The 22,543-nt window shown below is 49.4% G+C and overlaps 1 protein-coding gene and 1 long non-coding RNA gene across 2 annotated transcripts; one reads left to right on the forward strand and one right to left on the reverse strand.

Annotated features, from left to right (window-relative positions):
• Positions 1 to 15,271: 15,271 nt before the first annotated feature.
• NANOS2 (nanos C2HC-type zinc finger 2) lies at positions 15,272 to 15,691 on the forward strand. The gene has a single exon (XM_067717837.1). The coding sequence runs from the start codon at positions 15,275 to 15,277 to the stop codon at positions 15,689 to 15,691; it is 417 nt and encodes a 138-aa protein (XP_067573938.1). The 5' UTR covers positions 15,272 to 15,274.
• Positions 15,692 to 17,400: 1,709 nt separating this feature from the next.
• On the reverse strand, positions 17,401 to 22,215 carry LOC137215552 (uncharacterized). The gene is made up of 3 exons (XR_010939314.1): positions 22,105 to 22,215; positions 18,082 to 18,196; positions 17,401 to 17,681 (listed from the first exon to the last, which is right to left on the reverse strand). It is a non-coding gene; the product is annotated as an uncharacterized lncRNA (long non-coding RNA).
• Positions 22,216 to 22,543: the final 328 nt, after the last annotated feature.

Genomic DNA, 22,543 nt, shown 5'->3' on the forward strand with positions numbered 1-22,543 from the left:
CAGTGGCTTCCCATGTGAAGTCCTTGCTACCCACGTGGTCTTCAAAGTCCCACCCCGCCAGCCAGCCCACCAGCCTGATCTAGAGGGGACCCGGGCTCAGCCTCACTTGCTCTCCTTGACCCCCACCCCCGTCCCACCCCCAGCCCTCTCTCTGCTCATCAAATACACCATATTTTGTGTAGTCTCAGGGACCTATTATATTTGCTTTTCCCCTTTTTTCTGACTCAAAAGCACGGGCATGTTGACACTCCTAACATCTTACCTAAAATAGCCACACACCGCACCTCACCCCACCCCAGAGTCTCTTTAACAAATACTCAGTTTTGCAGTCTTTATAGCACTTAATGTTATTCATTCATTCATTCATTTCAACATGTTTTTATTGAGCGTATGTGCCAGGTGCTGTTCTAGGCACAGATGCAGCAGTAAACAAGACAAATCCCCTGGCTTCACCCAGTTCACATTCGGAACCTCCTAACGATTGGTTTATTTGCTGGTCTGTTGTCTTCCGCCCTCCACCTCACCCCCAGCTAAAAGGTTGCTTGGTGAGAAGGAGGGGCATTTCTGTCTCCTCTCTAATGGTAGGCACTTTTTAAAATGTTAAAATGTATCCTAAGCAGGATCTTCACATAATCTTGAAGTGTTACCCCAGCAATCGCTTGGTAATTACAAAGGGGAGAGGGAGTACACAGCGGTGAGGTCTGGTACACACCACCTAAACCAAGGCACAGAACTCAGTGTTGCCCATGACAGGCATTCTGATGTCCTGTGCCCGCCATGTGACATCCATCCTAGCACAGAAGGACGGGACAGCACCTATGCACTATGATTGCCCCAAATGCCTGCATCTAATCATGAGGAAGTATCAGGCAAACCCAAATTGAAGGACATTCTGCCAAACACCTGGCTTTCTTGAAAAAAAAAATCAGTATCACGAAAGAAAAAAAGGTAGGGGATTGTTGTCGATTAAAAGAGACTGAAGAGGGGCTTCCCTGGTGGTGCAGTGTTTAAGAATCCACCTGTCGATGCAGGCGGGACCCGGTTCGAGCCTTGGTTTGGGGAGATCCCCTCATGCTGCGGAGCAACTAAGCCCGTGCACCACAACTACTGAAGCCTCCGCGCCTAGAGCCTGGGCTCCGCAACAAGAGAAGCCACGGCAATGAGTAGTCCCCGCTCACCGCAGCTAGAGAAAGCCCGCAAGAAGCAACGAAGACCCAACACAGCCAAAAATAAATAATTACATAATTAAAAATTTTAAAAAAAGACTGAAGAGATATAACAATGCAGCAGGGATCCTACACTAGATCCTGGATTTAAAGGGGAAAAAAAACACTGCTATATTATTGGAAGGTTGGAATGATTAGGCAATTTTGAACATGTATATTTGATGATAGTAGTCCGTCTATGTGAAGTTCCCTGAACTGGATCATTGTGCTGTGGTTGTTTAAGAGAATGCAGCTCTTGTTAGGGGGTGTGCACATGCTGAAGCGTGTACAGGAGTGTCATGATGTCTGGAACTAACTCTCAAAAAAAAATCAACCAAAAAAAAATATATATATAATTACATTATATTGTATATAATATTATATGTAAGACGTATTACATATAAACTTTACAAACACACACTTGTGAGAGAGAGGAAGCAAGTGTTAAAAACTGATGCCTCGAGGAATTCCCTGGCAGTCCAGTGGTTAGGACTCTGCGCTCTCACTGCCGAGGGCCTGGGTTCAGTCCCTGGTCCCAGAATTAAGATCCCACAAGCCATGCGGTGCGGCCAAAAAAAAAAAAGTTAAAAAAAATTGATGCCTCAGTTCATACTGTATGGGGTTTCATTATACTAGGTTGCAACTCTTCTGTGAGTTTGAAATTTTTCAAATTAAAAAGTTGAGGGAGGGAGAATGAATCAAGGACACTTACTCCGTAAAGGTAGGCTATGGTTGTGCTTCAGGGCATCTGTATGCAAAGTTGTAGGTGGGGGGGTGGATTTTCCTGGGAGGGTGGGGTGGCCATAGCTTTCAGCAGATTCTCGGTGAAGCCTAAGACCCAGGAAGGTACCACAGAAAGCAGACAGGAGACTCTCCATATACGGAGGGTATCTCACTGGGGAGCACAGACTTTTGACACGGTGGTCAAGAGGATCCCCTGAGGGTGTCCACAAATATTTTGGGTGTCCATGAATACTTCAGGGAAGCAGATCCACAGATTGCAAGAAAATTCTGCACTTACAAATGCTATACCAAGTCCTGGTCCATACAAGTACTGTCCCAAGTGGGGGCGTGCAAGATGGCCCAGCAGGAGGCTAGAAGGAAATATTAGAACCTGTTTCTACTGTTGATTTTTATCTGGTTCTTTTTCATTTTAACTGGATTTTTCAGGTGGTGTAAATTTACAATGTACATTGAAACATCAGTACAGGAAGAAATATATATTATATATAAAGTTTGTACATAAACCTACCTAGTGGTACATTCATGAAAAAATTTCACTGAATAATTTCACTATTTGCAGCCAAAAAATAACAAAATAAAAAATGAATAAAAGAATGGCCATGTGTCCACAAGAGTGGAAGCTGTGTGATGGGTAGCTGAGGGTGGATGTATTAATCTGCTCAGGTAGCCGTAACAAAATACCATAGACTGGGTGGCTTAAAAAACAGAAATAAATTTTCTCACAATCTGGAGGCTAGAGGTCCAAGATCAGGGTTCCAGCTGATTTAGTTTCTTTTACATGGCCTTTCCTCTGTGCTGGTGGAGAGAGAGGTCGGTTTAGTGTCTCTTCCTCTTATGTGGACATCGAATCCATCAGATGAGGCTCCACTCTTATGAGCTCATTTAACCCTAATCATCTCTGCAAAGGCCCTATCTCCAAATACCACCCCACTGGCGGGCGTAGGGGTGGGAGGGGTGGAGCTGGGGTGGACACAATTCAGTCCATAACAGTGTGTGTTTGAACTTTTCCGTAATAAAAAGTTCTTAAGGAGAACTCAATGTGCGTCAGAATCACCCAGAGTGCTGGTTAAATATGCAGATTTTTTTTATAATTCATCTGATGGCCTTTTATTTTTCTATTATTAGAAAAGTGCTATGAGTTCACTGTACACATTTCAATCAAACCGAAATATGGAACGTGGAACATACAAGTTCACTAAGAATTCTATTTCTAGACTACCACCATTTGAAGTTACAGTAAAGATGGGAATATTTTAAGACTCATCCTCAGAAACATCTGCTTCTCTGGTGTGGGACACAGAAGGCTGTATTTTTTTTTTTTTTTTTTTTTTTTTGCGGTACGCGGGCCTCTCACTGTTGTGGCCTCTCCCGCTGCGGAGCACAGGCTCCGGACGCTCAGGCTCAGCGGCCATGGCTCACGGGCCCAGCCGCTCCTCGGCATGTGGGATCTTCCCGTACCGGGGCACGAACCTGTGTCCCCTGCATCGGCAGGCGGACTCTCCACCACTGCGCCACCAGGGAGGCCCGTATTTTTAGTTTTTTAAGGAACCTCCATACTGTTCTCCATAGAAGTAGCAATTTAAACATGTTACCTAGAATCCTGAGGGTAAAATACCCAGAGAAACACCTACAAGAGTTCAAAGTGATTTGATAAAAATTAAAATTAAATTAAAAAAAAATTGACACAAAATATATTAGGGGTCCGTAAGGTGGAGTGTCCATAGGGCCTCTCAGAAGGCTGGGGGTCCTTGAGCCATGGCCTTGTGTTTGTGTAGGTTTTGTTCAAAGAAGAAGGGTGCTGGACTCTGGAAAGTGAAGGGCCCTCTGAGATGAGATAATGGGAGAGGGGGTGGGCAGGGCCATTAGGATTTATAAAGAGCCTGGCATGTGTGCAGGGGGCTGTCATCCCCACAAGAGAGCTCAGGATGCCCCCACCTGCCACCTGGGAGGCCAGAGACTGGTATTCCGGCAGAAACAGGGCACATTCAAATTGGGTCATTTGAGGAGTTTGAGAAAGGAGCTATTGACAAAGGTGTGGGCAAGGTATAGGGACATCCCAAAGCATGGTGCAGTGCCCTGGGCCAGGTAAAGGTGGGCACCCCAGGCTGACAGCTGTGAGGGGAGGGAAGAGGACCCAGATCTGGACAGAGAGAAGGTTTTGGGAAGGGCATGAACTCTGTGAGGTAGTGATGCCTTGACCTCTCTCTCGTCTCAGTTCCTCCCATCTCTTGGGATGGGGTGGGGGTCGAGCATTGGCTGAATCCTGTTGATGTAATCTGTACGGGTCAGCATCCCGGACAGAAACAGATGGGAAGAGACGGGCAAAAGTAGATCTGGGGGCTTCCCTGGTGGCGCAGTGGTTGAGAGTCCGCCTGCCGATGCAGGGGACACGGGTTCGTGCCCCGGTCCGGGAAGATCCCACATGCCGCGGAGCGGCTGGGCCCGTGAGCCATGGCCGCTGAGCCTGCGCGTCCGGAGCCTGTGCTCCGCAACGGGAGAGGCCACAGCAGTGAGAGGCTCGCATACCGCAAAAAGAAAAAAAAAGTGGATCTGGAGGGACAAACAGGAACTTCCCGCAGCAGGGAACTGAGGGACAGAAACTTATCAGTATATCAAATTTCCACACGCAATTAAAAGGGAGAACAGTGATAGCTAGAATGTTGGCTCCTTAGAACCTCTTCCCAGCTGACCCCCCATCTCCTCCCAGCCCCTCCTCAGGTGTTCCTCCCCACCATCCCTACTCCACCTTCTAAACTGCTTCCCTCAGGGATGCCTGGAAATAGCAAAGGACCAGAGAATACAAATGACTCATCCACAGAAAAGAAGATCGCTGAGAACACCAGGAGAATCTCTAGGAAAGCTTTTAACCTGGAGAAGTTACGGCCTGGCCATCTTTTTTTTAAGTTGACATACAGTATTGTGTTAGTTTCAGGTGTCCTACATCATGATTTGACATTTGCATACATTATGAAATGATCACCATGTATAAGTCTAGTAACCATTGGTCCCCATATAAAGTTATTACAATATTATTGACCACGTTCCTTATGCTGTAGATTACATCCCCACGACTTATTTATTATATAACTGGAAGTTTGTACCTCTTAATCTCCTTCACCCGTTTTGCCGCCACTCACCCGCTGGGCTGGCCATCTTCTTAAAGGGAATATGTTCGGATAATTGGAAAGTTTAACATAGTTTTTTCTGCATTGGGTAATGGCTGGCTGAATTATTCACAGCACCCTTCCCACTGAACACAATGGAAATGCTGGACATTTTTTTTTTAATCTCAAAAACACTATGGAGAAACAGTCTGACAGTTTCTTATAACACTAAACAGGCCATTACCATATGACCCGGCAATTGCACTATGGGAATTACCCAAAGAAATGAAAATAAATTGTTCACACATAAAATTGGTACATGAATATTCACAAGAGCTTTATTCAAAGAGCCCAAAACTGAAAACACTCCAGATGTTTTTCAATAAGTGAATGGTTAAATCGACTATGGTACACCCAAACCATGGACCAGAGCTCAGCAATAAAAAGAATGAAGTGTTGGCATGTACAACAACTTGGGTGAATTTCCAGAGAATTCTGCTGCATGAAAAAAAGCCAATCCCAAAAGGTTAAGTGCAGTATTATCCTATTTCTGTAACATTCTTGAAATGACAAATATCATAGAAATGGAGAATAGAATATGTTGCCAGGGTATAAGGAGAGCGTAGGAGCCAGGAAGGAAGTGAGTGTGTCTATAAAAGGGTAACACAAGTGATGCTTGGGGTGATGGAAATGTTCTGTGCCTTGACTGCTATGGTACGTAAACAAACCTACATCTTACAAAATTGCATACAAGTAAACACAAACACACACGAGTTCACAGGGCAAAAGCTAAACAAGGGGCTTCCCTGGTGGCGCAGTGGTGGAGAGTCCGCCTGCCGATGCAGGGGACACGGGTTCGTGCCCCGGCCCGGGAGGATCCCACATGCCGCGGAGCGGCTGGACCCGTGAGCCATGGCCGCTGAGCCTGCGCGTCCGGAGCCTGTGCTCCGCAACGGGAGAGGCCACAGCAGGGAGAGGCCAGCGTACCGCAAAAAAAAAAAAAAAAGCTAAACAAGATCAGTGGATTGTATAAACGTCTACATCCTGGTTGTGGTACTGTATTATTATTTTGTAGGATATTATCATTTAGGGAAACTGCCTTAAGAGTACACAGGATTGGGGCTTCCTTGGTGGCGCAGTGCTTAAGAATCCGCCTGCCAATGCAGGGGACACAGGTTCAAACCCTGGTCCAGGAAGATCCCACATGCTGCAGAGCAACTAAGCCTGTGTGCCACAACTACTGAGCCCACGCACCTAGAGCCCGTGTTCCACAACAAGAGAAGCCACTGCAATGAGAAGCCCGCGGGCACTCCAACAAACGGTAGCCCCTGCTCATGGAAACTAGAGAAAGCCCGCGTGCAACAACGAAGACCCAATGCAGCCAAAAATAAACAAATTTATTTTTTTAAAAAAGAGTATACAGGGGCTTCCCTGGTGGCGCAGGGGTTGAGAGTCTGCCTGCCGATGCAGGGGACACGGGTTTGTGCCCCGGTCCGGGAAGATCCCACATGCCGCAGAGCGGCTGGGCCCGTGAGCCATGGCCACTGAGCCTGCACGTCCAGAGCCTGTGCTCTGCAACGGCAGAGGCCACAGCAGTGAGGCCCGCGTACCGCAAAAAAAAAAAAAGAGTATACAGGATCTCTATTCTTTCTTATGACTGGATGTGACTCTGCAGTGGTCTCAAAATGAAAAATTTAATTTTCCAAAAAACATTGATAAGATGAAAACACAGAGGGGATAAAAGCCTGCAGAGTTTCCAATATAAACAGAGGCAAGCTTTTGATCCAGCAATCCCACTCCTGGGCATATATCCAGAGAAAACCATACTTCAAAAAGATACCTGCACCCCTATGTTCATAGCAGCACTATTTACAATAGCCAAGACATGGAAACAACCTAACTGTCCATCAACAGACATGTAGGTTTTTTCCATATCATGGGTATGCAATATCAATATAACATCATGGGACATGTTAACCTTGATCACCTGGTTAAGGTGATGTCTGCCAAGTCACTCCACTCTAAAGTTACTATTTTGGGGGACTTCCCTAGTGGCACAGTGGTTAAGACTCCGTGCTCCCAATGCAGGGGGCCCAGGTCTGATCCCTGGTCAGGGAACTAGATCCCACATGCATGCTGCAAGTAAGAGTTCACATGCCACAACTAAGAGTTTGCATGCCACAGCTAAGGAGCCTGCCTGCTGCAACTAAGACCCAGCGCAACCAAATAAATAAATAAAATAAATATTTTTAAAATAATAATAAAAAATAAAGTTACTATTTTTCCTCTTTCCACACTCTATTCTTGGAAGTAAGTCTTTAAAAAAAAAACTGAAATAATAGTCTGACTTAACAAAAAAATATATATTTTTTAATATAAAGCTTTACCAAAAACCTAGAATGCTGAAAAGCTGTGTTGCACTCACCACTAGAGTTCCCATATACCTCCTCTCCTCCAGTTTCCCCCATTTCCATCCTGGTCTATTTAATTTTGCTCTGTCTGGAAGTTCTGGGTGGTTGCAGTGAATGAGAAAGTGGTTCAAAACAAGGCTGGAGAAAAACTGGGCAACTACTCCTCAGAGTAAGACAGTTAGTGTTGTATAAGAGACAGAGCCCTTGGCTGGGACAGGCCCCCATCCCTGCCCTCCTCAATTCTGCTCTAGTTTTGGTCTCATTCATTTATCCCCCCAAATATCCCTTTGTGCCCAGCCCCTGTATAGGACAGTGCTGGGGACACAGCTGTGATCAAGACACTCCTGGCCGTGACTTCATGGGGCTTCCAGTCCTGTGGAGAAGACAGACCTGTCCCCAGACACGACTCAGAGTGGGCAGAGCTGGGATGGGGGAAGTACTGGGGGCTGCAGGAGCCCAGAGGGGTCATCTGACCCAGCGGGGGGTCTGGGAGGGCTTCTTGGGAGAGGGAATGTTGGAGCTAAGATTTGAAGGAGCAGTCGGTGTTTATCGGGTAGAAATGTTTCAAGCAGAGAGAGTAGTAGATGCAATGGCCCAGAATGGAGAGGAAGCCTAGAGTGTTTTCTAAAGCTCACAGGACTTCCCTGGCAGTCCAGTGGTTGACTCCTTGCTTCCACTGCAGAGGGCACGCCTTCGATCCCTCGTCGGGGAACTAAGATCCTGCAGCACGGCCAAAACAAAAAGAGCTCAGATATAACCATGGCGTATGAACCTTCCTCGGCTCCCAGTGGCCTTATTAGCACAAAGTCCAAAGTCCTCAGGTTGGTATTCATGCATTCATTCGACAAACGTTTGCCTACTCTGTGCTGTCTGATGGTTGAGTGGGAGTTACCAGGCCTTATACTTGGGGACACATCGCTGACTACTGAGAAAGCCCAGCCCTTGGTACATCAGAATCACAGGGGTGTGTGTGTGTGTGTGTGTGTGTGTGTGTGTGTGTGTGTGTGTGTGTGTGTGTGTGTGTGTGTGTGTGTGTGTGTGTGTGTGTGTGTGTGTGTGTGTGTGTGTGTGTGTGTGTGTGTGTGCATCCTCCAGGAGGGGATATGTGAGACTGTTCCAGAGCAGCGATGATAAAGTCAGACAGACAGACTTGGGCTCTCCTTGGACTCTGCCATCCTGGAACATGGATCTTCCATCTCTGAGCCTCAGTTTTTTCCACTGCAAAATGGGCTTAATAGTAGAACCACTGCACAGAGTTTTATTCAAACGCACACGTAATCCTAGAGCCCAACCTTCCTCAGAAGCCACTGTTAGATCTTGAATCAAATCATGTCACTCCTGTGCTCAGAGCCCTCCCATGGCTCCCACCTCACTCAGAGCACAAGCCCAAGTCCTTGCAGTAGCCCATGGGGTCCTGTATTACCTCTCACCTACTCCCCACTCTTCCTCTCAATCAACCCAAGCCATGATGTTCACTGAACACAGCAGTCACGCTCTGACCTCAGGGTCTTTGCACTGGCTGTTCCTTCAGTCTGGGACACTCTTCCCCCGTATATCTACAAGGGCTCCCTCTCTTACCACCTTTAAGACTCTTCTCAAATGTCACCTTCTCCAAGAGGGCTTCCCTGACCACTCTTTTTTGTTTTTTAATTTGTGGCTGTACCACGCAGCATGCAAGATCTTAGTTCCCCAGCCAAGGAGGCAATCTGCAACCCCTGCTGTGGAAGCTCAGAGTCTTAACCACTAGACTGCCAGAGAAGTCCCCCCTGATCACTTTTATCTCCCTACCCCCTTTATTTTTTCTCTATAGCACACAGCCTTACCTGAGATATATTTCACTTTTCTCTCTTGTTATCTATATAAAATTTCAGCTCTGTAAAGGCAGAGACTTTTGTATTTTTTGTTCATTGCTGTATCTTTGGCACCTAGAACAGGGCCAGACACGTTAGGTATTGTGTAAATATTTGCTGAATGAATGAGCAAATATTCCTCTACTGGGGCCTGCACACTCTCCTTCCCCCTGCCTAGCACTCGTCAATGAATCTTTAGCAAGGGAATAAAACTAAAAATAATGGCTAAAGCTCACTGCGTACCTGTTCTAATGCCTTCACCTGTGTTCTCAGCTGCCATCTTCAAAACAGCTCCAGAGCAGGGGGTCTTCAATGATCTCCCTTCTTGTGAAATGGAGGAAACAGAAGCCCAGAGAGGTGACATCACTTGCTAAAAGCCACATCTCTGTAAGTGGCAGTGCCAAGATTTGACCCAGGCCCTCTGGCCACAGCAGCCACACACCCAACCACGTTATTTTCGTTTTTTGCCCCTTGCTTCCATCTCTCTCTGCTGGAACCTCTGTCCCTTTCCATCCCTGGGAGTGTGAGTGTGTCCCTCTTCTCTCTCTGCAGACCTGGATTTGAGTCTAGGCTAATGGGATGACATCAGTGAGAAATGTCACCTCCCTGGGCCTCAGTTTCCTGCTCTGTAAAATGGGGATATTATAACACTACTTGACAGGGTTGTTGCAAGGGTTTCATGAGACCTCACAGGCCAGCACCCAATAAACAGAGACCATGAGGACGATGACCATGACCTCCTTGGTCTCCGGGTGTCTCACTTTCCCCTGGTCTTCATCTCCCCTGTCTTGGTCTCTGCACCAGTGTGTCCCTCTGTCCCTTTGGGAGTCTCTCCCCCTCTTTCTCAGGGTTTCTCTCCTCCTGACTCCCCCTAGCTCCTCCCCACCCCTCTCTGGACCCTACATGAGCTGTTTCTGGCAGACATGAGGCTGAGAGGGAAATTCACAAGTAAACAGGGCAGCTGCGGAGTCTGTGCAGCAGGGAGTGATGGGGCCTTGCCGTGGGGGTGGAGGATATGATCAAGTAAACACCAGGCTGATGAATTTCTCATCAATATCATCTTTGACTTTCCCTCAGTACACAGCAGCAACCCTGCAGAAGGCGGCTTGCCTGAGAAGGGATGCCCTTCAGTTACTGATCCAATAAAACACCACAGGATGGGGGGTGAGCGTGGGGGTGGGGGGAGGGTAGTCATGGCTCCAGTAACAGAGTCCTAGAAGAAAACAATTGGGGAAAAAATAAATAATAAAGAAAAAATACTGGGAATTCCCTGGCAGTCCAGTGGTTAGGACTCAGTGCTTCCACTGCAGGCGGCACGGGTTCGATCCCTGGTTGGGGAGCTAAGATCCTGCATGCCCTGAGTTGCAGCCAAAAAAAAAAAAAAAAAAAATTTCACAAGCAAGAGAATCTGAGAGTCTCCAAACAATAGGTGCGATTGTTAAGGGGATTCTCACACTTCCAGCAGATGCCACAGCTGCAGCGACCAGCACTGACTGGGTCCCCGGGTCCCGCCCTGCTGCACACAGGGGACGCATGCATCTTGAGCTGGCGGTCTCCGCTGTGACTTTATGGAAAGCACTTACTGCAGAGGCCTCCCACACCCGTCCTGGTTCCTCCCTCCAGGAGCCTTATTCTTCCACATGGGAGAGAGCCTGGCCTCTTCTGCCTTGGAGTATGTCCATCAGTGATCGACAGGTCCTCCCTGTGACCTGTCACTCCAATCCCCCCCATCCTTCCTGGCTTCTCACCTCATTCTGTCCCTACGCCTAGGAAGTCCCTGGCTCCCTTGCTTTCCGAGCCCTGGGTTCGAGCTCCAGCCTACCACTCACTGTCTGTATAACCTCGGACAAGACCCTCGGCCTTTCTGAGCTTCCCATTGCTCATCTGTAAAATGGGGCTATTGCTAAACCCAACTTCACAGGGTCTGGGGGGGAAGCAAGGAAAGCCCCTGAGCATGGTGCCGGCCCAAAGGAGATGCTCAGTAAATAAGTGCCCTTAAGATTATTGCCTTAAAAAAAAAAAGATTATTGCCTTAATTGTGTCTCAATTTTCATGACTAACATTGAATAATCATACCCCACAGCCAAAATGTGCTATTCGCAAACACAATCGCAGTCCGTGCCCTGGGGCACGCACCCGTGTCATCCCCTCTTGACAGATGAAAAAACTGGGGTTAGGAGAGGTTAAATAATAAGCCCACAGCCACTCAGTGAGCAGGTGGTAGAGCCTGGCTTGAACTCGGAGCTTATCACTGAACGTTTACCCACGATGCTGCCCACCCCCTAAACTGTGGGGGGGGGAGAGTTGTGCTCAAGTCACCCCACTGCCCAACCCGATGATCCCAACATAATAACACAAAGGTCTGATTTACCTCTTCAGGGAGATGAACAAGCTGAAAACCTCACAGCCTACCCTATGACCACTGGTGTGTTTTCATTAATAGGTTTCCAGAAGGTACTCAGTGTGCCTGTGAATCCGGGGACCTTGGCAAGGAACCATGACTTTAAGAGACTGAAACTTGGAGCCTTCCTTGTATCCTCCTTGAGGCCTCATTTCCACCTCTGTAAAATAAGAAAGTGAGGTGAGCTGGACCAGGTGATCTGGAAGATGCTGTGTATGCATTCATTTATTAGTTCATTCTCTTGATGAGTGTTTACTGAACAGTGTAGGGCAATGGTTAAAGGCAAAGACTGAACTCAGGTAGACCCAGTTTGGAATCCCAGTTCTGCTGCCTGCCAGCTGTGTGACCACAGACAAGTCACCTAACCTCTCTGAACATCAGTTGCTGCCTTTGCAAATCAGGAATAATACTGGTACTTAACTCGAGAAAGCAATGAGGGGAATTCCCTGGTGGTCCAATGGTTAGGACTCTGCACTCTCACTGCAGGGATCAGGGTTCGATCCTTTCTTGGGGAACTAAGATTCCCGCAAGCCGTGCAGCGAGGCCATAAATAAATAAATAAAAACAATGAGGTTAAATGACAGGAGACACATAAACGTGGGAACAGCCTTAACCCTGCCCTTACAGTCCAGAGGGAGAAACAGACCCACCCCCAGTCAGTGATGACCCAGAGTGGGCAGGGCTGGGATGGGGTCGCTGAGAGAAGGCTGACCCAGCCTGAGGGTCGGGAGGGCTTCCTGGAGGAGGAGACGTTAGAGCTGAGCAGTGAAGAACATTGTAAGAACTCAAGACACAGGAATCACCCATGTGAATTATGTATTAATAGTCTGTGGACATTCTTCCTGCTAACATCTGCTGTTCCGCTCACCTGGCCCTGTGCTGGCTGATGCTGGGGACACATCAGTGACCGAGACAGCCCTGATCCTGACCTCCTTGGGCTCACGGATTACCGGTGAGGACAGACATCAAACAAGTCATTATCCAAATCATTACTTCAAAAGGAAATTACAGAAAGCTAGACGATCACACTGCAAGAAGACCTTTCCTCTGACATTCACAAATTCCTCCCTTTGTCATCTCCCAACCTTGAGCCCATCCACAGAGAGAATACATTCACTCTACAAGCATGTATTAAGCTCTTTCTGAAGGCAAGACACAGTGTCCGCCAAAAGGGAGTCCTCAACAGACTCTGTTCAGACTTTGCTCCCTGACTAGACGGAAACAATGTGAGCTGATGGGCACAGCCTCACTGCCTCTATTCAATCAACAGTAACCAGAGGAGCATCCTAAAACACATTTCTCATTCGTCCCTCCCTTGCTTATACCCTTCAGTGGCTTCCTATTGCTCTGAAGGCAAAGACCAATGGGCTGATCTTGGCCTATATCACGGGTTCTTAAGCAGGTGAGGCCTGACACCCACTTTACCTAACATTTTAAGATGCCCCTTTAGTATTCTGAAATTCAACTCAGAGGTAATAGAGCCCACCAACACACAAATTTTATTTTCTGAAATTAATAGCATGTCTTAACTGAACTACAAAGGAAAAATAAAAAGGCAACAACTTATAATCAACTAATCATCTATTTTGGTGTAGAAATGATGCTCAGGCATGGCCGCTCTAAAAAGTATCTCATTAGGCAGATACTAGCATCTCCGTGTAGACTCGCCATGAACGAGATAGGAATAAACTGTGTGTTGTTTGGACAATCACCACAATCAGCATTGCCTGGGGTGATGTGGCTTCTAGAAAGTGAGCAACTCCGGATCAAGTTCCCAACAAAATCAAGAATAGGCAGGCTGTGATGGACACGGTCTTTGCATTTCAGGAAAGGTCAGTGTATCTTAAAATATTGCAAAAACACTTAGTGTTTATACGTAAAACATAGCTGAGCTCTAGACTCAGACCATCGTAAGTGGGTTTTTCTACCCACATGGGTGTCCAGTGGGACATTGGAAAGTTAAGTGTGTCCGGGACAGATCTTGGTCATATGGATGGTTGAGACATCTGGCATCCCTGGTCCCTGTCTGTTACATCTCATCACACGTCATCACACCTCCAATCACTGTGGCAAACCCAAGACACCCCCATCATTTCCAAAACATCTCCTGAGGGAGGTCACAGTCTGATGGCATACACCCCCTGCACACGGGGCTGGCCTCATCTTGGGACCCTCACTCCGTTCTGGCTACCCCTGCCCCCTAGCTGTCCCCAGGCTTCAGGCTTCCACAGCTTGTGTTCCTTTTCCTGGAAGATTGTCCTTTGTGGTCTCAGCTTCCAGGCCGCCTCTCCCAGACCAGCCTATGTAATCGGCTCTTTATGATCTATTGTTTTCTCATTTGCTGGCTGTTTCCCTACTGGACTGGTTGTTCATGAAACAGGTACAAGATAGCTGCGGTCACTGCTGAGTTTCCAGAGCCCAATGCAAGGGGCCTCAATGATTATGTTGAGTGGTCAAGGGGACCAACTGGGGACCACAGGTGGAGGAAGAAATCCTGGAGTTGGCATGGGCAGGAGGCAAGGCTTTTACTGGGTCTGGAAGGTCAGGAAGGATCTGGGACAATGTACCAGGCCAAGGGGGAAGGGTAGGCATTCCAAGGGATTCTGTGCCATGCCGAGGTCCTCTGCTGCTTCTCAGATCAATCCCCAGTGTCTCTGGGGCCAGACCCGGGTGCAAATCCCAATTCTGCCATTTCCCTGCTGTGTGGCCTTGAGTGCTTTCCTTAACCTCTCTGAGCATAGCATCCTTCTTTATAAGATGAAAGTGATGGTGCCCACCTCCTTGAGTGATTATGGGGTTCAAAGAGATCATTTTTATAAAACATTGAATACCGCGGTGTGCACTCAATGGATACTTGGTGAATAAGTGGCTCTCAGTTCCAGATGTGATGAAAAATGAGGTTTTAATCCAAAAGAGGTAGGAAGCCATTTGCTTTGGAGTCATATGGTCCTGGGTTAGAGCCTCAGCTCTGCCACTTGCGTGTTATATGACTCCGGGCCACTGAGTTTTCCTCTCTGAGCTTTAGTGACTTGTCTCTAAAATGGGATCATAACTGTATTACCCACATGGAGTTGTTGTGAAAATTAGATCAGACACGAAGGTAACTGTGCAGCACAACGTCTGGCTCACAGTAAGGGGCTGTTGTTATGATTAGGAATGGCTCTGGAGTATACGGAGGCAGCAGACTCCCAGCCTTGGAGTAAGGGAAGATGGGGGTTAGGGGAATTTTCAGATATGGAGTTTAATGAATGGATAGGGAAACTGAGGCCCAGGGAGAAGGGTCTTTCCAGAGGTCACAGAGCACCTTGCAGGCCAAGCAAGGACCAGCAACAAGGGAAATGACCCCCTTCCAGATCTCCATGGGGAATTAAAGTCAGAAGGGATCAAGGGTAAGGGGTTGGGCCCTTTAAATCCTAAGCTCCACCTTTGCTTAGAAGGGTCTTTGGGGAGTATAAAAGGGGGTGCAATTCCTCTCTGCTCCAGAAAAGCGTCTGCTGCTCCTGTCCCCGGGCCCCCAGCCCACCTGTCTCCAGCTGCCCACCACCTCCACCTGGACGCCATGCAGCAGCCACCCTTCGACATGTGGAAGGACTACTTCAACCTGAGCCAGGTGGTGCTGGCACTGATCCAGAGTCGGGGGCAAGGGCCGGAGGCCCAAGCGACCAGGGAGCCGGGACCTGGGCCCCAGCTGGGGCAGGATCAGGGGCAGGGAGGGCAGGGGGCCAGGGGGGGCCTGGTCACCCTGTGCAACTTCTGCAAACACAATGGGGAATCTCGCCACGTGTACTCCTCACACCAGCTGAAGACACCAGAGGGCGTGGTGGTGTGTCCCATCCTGCGGCACTATGTGTGTCCCCTGTGCGGGGCCACGGGGGACCAGGCCCACACACTCAAGTACTGCCCGCTAAACGGAGGCCAGCAGTCTCTCTACCGCCGCAGTGGGCGCAATTCGGCCGGCCGCAAGGTCAAGCGCTGAGGGCCATCAAGTGCCCACCCCCTGCACCCCCCAGCCCTCCTGGTTCAATCTTCCCAAGTCCCTGGACTCCCCTACTTCCCCGACTCCCCCAGCCCTCTGGAATGTCTGACCCCCAGAACTCCATCCCTGCTGAATCCTGAAACAACGGAGGCTATGGGGAGCCAGGCCAGCCCTGCCCTTTGGAACTCTCACCCCCTGGGGTTCTGTCCTGGCAGTGTCTGTGGATTCTTGGTGAAGCAGGACCCCTGCCCCTTGGACCACACAACCCTGTGGCTCCTTCTGGGTCACAGTGCATGGATCTTTAGTTCTTCTGGGACACTAGCCCTGCCCCTTTGACCTCTCAGCCCTCAGGGTTCCATTCCTTGCAGAATTCTTGGACTCTTGGACCTACAGGAGCCCACTGTGCTCTCTCAGAGCAACCCTCAGAATTTGGAGAGCTGTGAACAGGCTGGCTTGGACCTTGCAGCCCAAGAACTTCAAGATGGGATGCTGACTTGAACCAGCCTTCTCCGTCTGCTCCAGCCACCAGCAGACCCACCGTTTCATCGTGGACAGCGCCAGATGGGTCCTTCCCTGCCCTCAGCAGCCTATCCATCAGGAGCTGGGGGAAGGACGGGGCACGCCTGAGGGGCACCACGTCTTCGCAGGCTTATCTGGGGCTGGAGAGCCTTGGAGTGAGCCGATACCCTTGAACTCCCCCTGGTTGTTCTTCCCATCGTTCACTCCGTTTCACGGCACTGGTGCCGGACACGGCAAATCACCGATGGGTCCTTTCCCCAGCGAGAGAGCGTCTCTCCGCCATCTCCCAACTGCCCCCAAGTCACCATAATTTGTAAAGTTCCTTTTTTTTTCTTCCCGTTTTTTCATCCTCCAACAGTTAAGTCAACGAAGCTCCCACAGGAAAGAGGTGTGGATACCCGGATGGGAATGGCAACCGCCTAGATTTTATTTTAGGGGCAAAAGAGAAGCCCCAGTCAGATTTTAAGTTGTTCGGTTTTTGGCTTAGGGCCCGGCGCGGGTGTTGAGCTCTAGTAAATAAAAAGTGTTTCTGGTTGGCTTTGAAATCGCTATGTCTATTTCCTGCGAGGCTGGGGGAGGGAGAGTGGGGAGATCCGAATTTGGCCCAAAACGTGGGAAGCAGGAGGCAGAGCAGGAAGGAGATCTGGGTCCCTCCCACGCATGTGACCCCCTTACATCCTCCGACACAGGTCACCTATGGACTGGTCCCCAAGTCCCAGCCTCCACCTTGACCCCAGATTCTCTTTCCCTGTCCTTCCCAGGGCTCTGTCCAGGGTCCCCTCCCAGCCTGCTAGAGCCCAGGTCTTCCAGGACCGACTTTATGGTTGTCCTTAAACTTTAGACTCCATTAGAGAGGTGACAAAAAGTATGGCCCCCACCTCGGGGAAATGCACATATGCACAAAATGTTGCATATAAAATCAGGGCTTCTTTTATTCCATTGTTCCACACATATTTACTGAGCTCCTACTTTGTGCCAGGCACTGTTCTGGGTATCGGCAGGTACAGCGATGAGCAAAGCAGACAAGACTCCTACCCTCGGGGAGCTGACATTCTAGTGGGGATGGGGGTGCCATGACCATCAAGCGATAAATATGTAATATGTCAGGTGGGTGCTAAGTGCTGTGAAGGAAAAGGAGTCAGAGTAAAGGGATGGAGAGTGAAGGAGAGGCTGTTTTACGTGGGGGTGTGGTCAGGGGAGGTCTTTCTGTGGAGGTGACGCTTGAGCAGAGTCCAAATAAATTGAGGAAACCAGGAGGGCATTCCAGGCAGAGATGGCAGTGAGTTCAAAGGCCCTAAGGTGGGATGGAATCTGGTGTGTTTGCAGAACAAGCAGGAGACCGGCTGAGTAAGAGATAAGATCAGAGAGGTGAAGAGAAGATCAGAGAGGCGAAAGGGCAGGCGGAGAGTTCAGAATCTTGCGGCCGTTGGTGAGAATTTGACCTTCATTGTGCATTTTCAGACTCTGAAATCTGTAAGAGTGAGAGGGCTCCACTCTCACATACAGTAGTCACAGAGAAAAAAACAGAGACTCCCATTAAGGACCTCCGCTCACAGGTCCTTTTCCAGAAACGCAGCTCTGCCCTTTACAGAGATCCCCAAGGCCCCCCAAACAATAGCCCAAAGGGACACCCTAAGCCCGGAGCTGTGGTGTGTGCATGCGGCAGGTTGAGCCCTGGAGAAAGTGGGGGGCTGCATCGGGCAGGAAGCTGATGGCCTCTCACATGTGATGACGGAGGAGAGCTTAATAGTTCAATAAAGGGATGGACTCTGGTAAAGCGTGTGCAGCGGTTATGGAAAGCAACAAGGGGTGGTATACTCAGGACTGGAGTGGGAGGGAGAATTACGACGGGGGGACGGGGTGCATCTTACACTGGAGAAGTGAGGGGGGAGATGCTGAGGTCAGTCTGGGGTAGAGGATATGAAGTCCCTGGGGACATCCAAGGTGAAAGCGTCCAGGAGGCTGCCGGACGCCTGATCTGGGGCTCTGAGGAGAAGACAGAGAATTAGTGATCAAGTTTTGTTTTTTTGTTTGTTTTTGGTTTTTTTAAAATTTTATTTTATTTTTTTGTTTGTTTTTGTTTTTGAAGGAATTAATTTTTTTAGTGAATTTTCATTTATTTAGCAGCTAATTAAGTGGCAGCATAGCTCTGACAAGAGCGAAGGACACTAAAGGAGCTGCAGTAATAATGTACTCTGACCTCGATCTCCTCCAGCACCTGCAGAGCTCCACACACCCCTGCCGACGGCTCCCTACTTGCAGGCTCCTGCAGAGCTCCAGGCCAGATTTAGACCCAACTCCCGCCTCAGCCCAGACTCCCATGGAGTCACAGCATCGCGGATGCCTCCCCTGGATGCCCAGTGTATTCATTTCCAAGGGCCACCATAACAAAGGACCATAAACTGGGCGGCTTAAACACCAGAAATGCATTCTCTCACTGTTCTGGAGGCTAGAAAGCTGAAATCAAGCTGTTGGCAGCGCCACACTCTCTCCAAAGGCTCTAGGGGAGGATCCTTGCGTCTTCCAGCTTCTGGTGGCCCCAGGTGGTCCTTGGCTTGTGGCACCATCATTCCCATCTCTGCCTCTGTCTTCACAGAGCTGTCGTCTTCCCTCTGTGTGTCTCTCTCCTCTTCTTATAAGGACACCAGTCATGTCAGCTGAAGGACCTACCCTACTCCAGTATGACCTCCTCTTAAGTAATTACATCTGCAATGACCCTATTTCCAAAGAAGGTCACGTTCTGAAGTAGTAGGGGTTAGGACTTCAACATTATTTTGGGGGACTTGGGGACACAGTTCAACCCATAACACCCACTGAGAACCTTACACTCACCATGTCCTAACTGACCCCATCTCCCCAAGCGGGACCTGAGCTGGAGAACTGGGTGTCACCTCCCTTTCCCTCCACAACCTGACTGCACTCTGTACACTCTGTCACTGCACTCTGTACATCCTGCCTCTCAAATGTCTTCCAATTCATTTGCACCCTTCCCACCATCCCTGCCCTGGTCCAGTCTCTCCCACCCTGCCCTTGGTCCACCCCTGACTTCTCCCTTGACTCTGGCTCACAGTCTTTCCCCCTCCCATCCACCCTCCACACAACAGCGGGGGTTCTTTCTAAAGCACACATCACACCCTGCCCATCCTCACTCATTCAAGCTCCTTAACTTGCCCATAAGGCCCGGCATGGGCTGCCTCTGCTTCCTGGACCCTGACCCTTCATGGAGCACATGGTGGGAGATCATCTAAACCCAGCCCTGGTGGAAGTCAGCTTGCCACCCACTCTGCACCTGCTCCCACTCAGAAAAATATGAACAGAGAAAAACACACCATCAGCGGGACTCATCACTCTTTTATATCCAATTACCTCAAGTGATTGGCTCTGTTTGTCTACAATTCCCTGGCCATTCTTTCACTGTTTCATGCTTTCTCCTCTCTCTCCCCTATCCTCAGCACGTCCTTCTCACCCTGACCTTGCTTCCGACTCTACTGAGACAACAGAAGGAACCAGGAGACAACATCCACATGCTCCTGACACTACATCACCACCTGCCTGCCTCCATGCCCTCCCCGTTTACTGTGGCTGAACAGCCCATGCCCCTTAGAGCACCCCCTTCTTGTGCCTTGAGTCCCACCCACCGTGCCCACTCAGGACATGGCTCCAGCAATTCTCCCCTCTCTCCTCCGCAGCACCAATCTCCCCCCTTCTGGATCATCCCTTTGGACACACAAACATACTGTGACATCTCCCATCTGAAATAAACCTCTGGAGATCCCGTGGAGAGATACCACCCCATTTCTGTGCTAGAAAGGATCATCTACACTGGCAATCCCTAAAGGCTCTCCTGAACCTACCCAATCAAGCTACTGCCCCCACCACACCACCAAAATTGCCCCTTCCAGGATTACTGATGAATTCCTTATCACTAGCCCCAGTGATCAGGTCTCAGTCCTCATTGGACTTGACTTCTAGGCAGCGTTTGGCATCATTAACCCTTCCCTCCTCCTGGATTTGCACTTCTCACTTGGCCTCCAGCACAGCAGACAGCGCTGGTTCTCCTTTCACTCTCTGACTGTGCCTCCTCAGTCTCCTTGGAGGATCCCAGCCCTCTACATCGGAGTGTCTAGCCTCAAGGCCATGGGACTTTTTTTTTTTTTAATGTGGACAATGGTTAAAGTCTTTATTGAATTTGTTACAATACTGCTTTTTGCTGCTTTGGGTCTTCGTTGCTGCACGGGGGCTTTCTCTAGTCGCGGCGAGAGGGGGCTACTCCTCGTTGCGGTGCGCGGGCTTCTCACTGTGGTGGCTTCTCTTGCTGCGGAGCACAGGCTCTAGGCGCGTGGGCTTCAGCAGTTGTGGCTCGTGGGCTCTAGAGCGCAGGCTCAGTAGTTGTGGCGCATGGGCTTAGTTGCTCCGCAGCATGTGGGATCTTCCCGGACCAGGGCTCGAACCCGTGTCCTCTGTATTGGCAGGCGGATTCTTAACCACTGCACCACCAGGGAAATCCACTTCTTTTCTATCTAAACTTGCTCCCCTGCCAATCTCTCCCAGTCTTAAATGTCATTATTCACTGATAATTACTAAATTCATATCTTAAGACTGGAACCTCGGGCTTCCCTGGTGGCGCAGTGGTTGAGAGTCTGCCAGCTAATGCAGGGGGACACGAGTTCGTGCCCCAGTCCGGGAAGATCCCACATGCCGCGGAGCAGCTGGGCCCGTGAGCCATGGCCGCTGAGCCTGCGCGTCCGGAGCCTATGCTCTGCAGCGGGAGAGGCCACAACAGTGAGAGGCCCGCGTGCCACAAAAAAATAAAAAATAAAAAAATAAAAAACTGAAACCTCTCCCCTGAAGCCCAGACTCAAATATCCAACTGCCTACCTCACCTTTGTACTTGGGCAAACCTGCACTCCTGATCCTCTTACAGCCCTTTGCCCGCCTTTGCTTCTGGCAGCTCCATTCTTCCGTTACTCAGGCCAAAGTCACTGGAGTGATCTTCAACTCCTCTTTCTCTCACTTCCTCTACCCAATTCCACTTCACCTCACCTCAGCAGCTACCACCCTAGTTGAAGCCACCACCACGACCTCTCACCTGAGCCCCTGTAGTCACCTCCTCACTGGGCCCCAGATTCCACTCTCGCTCCCTAAACTCAGTTTCTGCTACGGTTAACACCAGAGTCAGGGACTTCCCTGGTGGCGCAGCAGTGAAGAATCCGCCTGCCAACGCAGGGGACATGGGTTTGAGCCCTGGTCCCAGGAAGATCCCACATGCTGCGGAGCAACTAAGCCCGTGTGCCACAACTACTGAGCCTGCGTACCTAGAGCCCGTGCACCTAGAGCCCACGCTCCGCAACAAGAGAAGCCACTGCAGTGAGAAACCCGTGCACCTCAATAAAGAGTAGCCCCTGCTCACCACAACTAGAGAAAGCCCACATGCAGCAACGAAGACCCAACGCAGCCAAAAATGAATAAATTTACTTTAAAAAATAATAATAAAATTACACACACACACACACACCCCCCATACTCCCCAACCCTTTTGCCTACTTCCATTTATTTCATGGTACTTATCACCTTTTCGCTTATATATCTTATTAATTTTGCTAAATGTTTCACTCTCCCAACTACAAAGTGAGCTCCATGAGCGTACAGATTTTTGTCTTCTATATTCACCGCACCTAGAATTGAATAGGTGCTCAATAAATATTTGTTTGAATGATGAATGAAGCACTGTTTGTGGAATGACCTTGAGAACTCCAGCAGGATGCTAAGCTACAAATTTCTCAGTGTAGACTTAACTCCATCATCCTACCTTCCAGCTAGAACCCGTGTTCTAGGTTCATTCCTGCCTCCATGCATTTGCTTAAAGTCATGCCTGTGCTAGGATCACCCCTTACCAGCCAAGAAGCTCTCCCTCTTATCTCCCTCCCTGCGTGCCAGCCGTGACGTGTGTGGACACGGGTCCCACCAGGTAGGGTTGGAAGGTAGATGAGTTGCTATGGTTACTGCACCCGCCTGGAGCCGAATATCCCCAGGGTGCCCCGCCCCTACGGGTAGTAGTTAGCAGATCCCGAGCAGCCCCGCGCAGGGGCGGGTATAAGGGGCTGCAAAGCCAGTTTTGTTACGCTCCCCACCCCACCCACGCAGTTGTCATGGAAACGAACCGCTTCCCTCCAGCACCGTCTCCCTCCCTGTCCTCTAAGAGACACAGGCATAGTTAGAGGGCTGGGTGGGCTGGAAGACGGTCCGAAAGGCTAGGAAACCATTCGGTCCCATCACTCTCCAAGGTCTCTCCCTCATCCTCCAAGGATTGCTACGCCTGCGCAGAGACGGAGT

Source organism: Pseudorca crassidens, chromosome 20, assembly GCF_039906515.1.
Source record: "Pseudorca crassidens isolate mPseCra1 chromosome 20, mPseCra1.hap1, whole genome shotgun sequence".
In the NCBI taxonomy this organism is placed as follows: Eukaryota; Metazoa; Chordata; class Mammalia; order Artiodactyla; family Delphinidae; genus Pseudorca; species Pseudorca crassidens.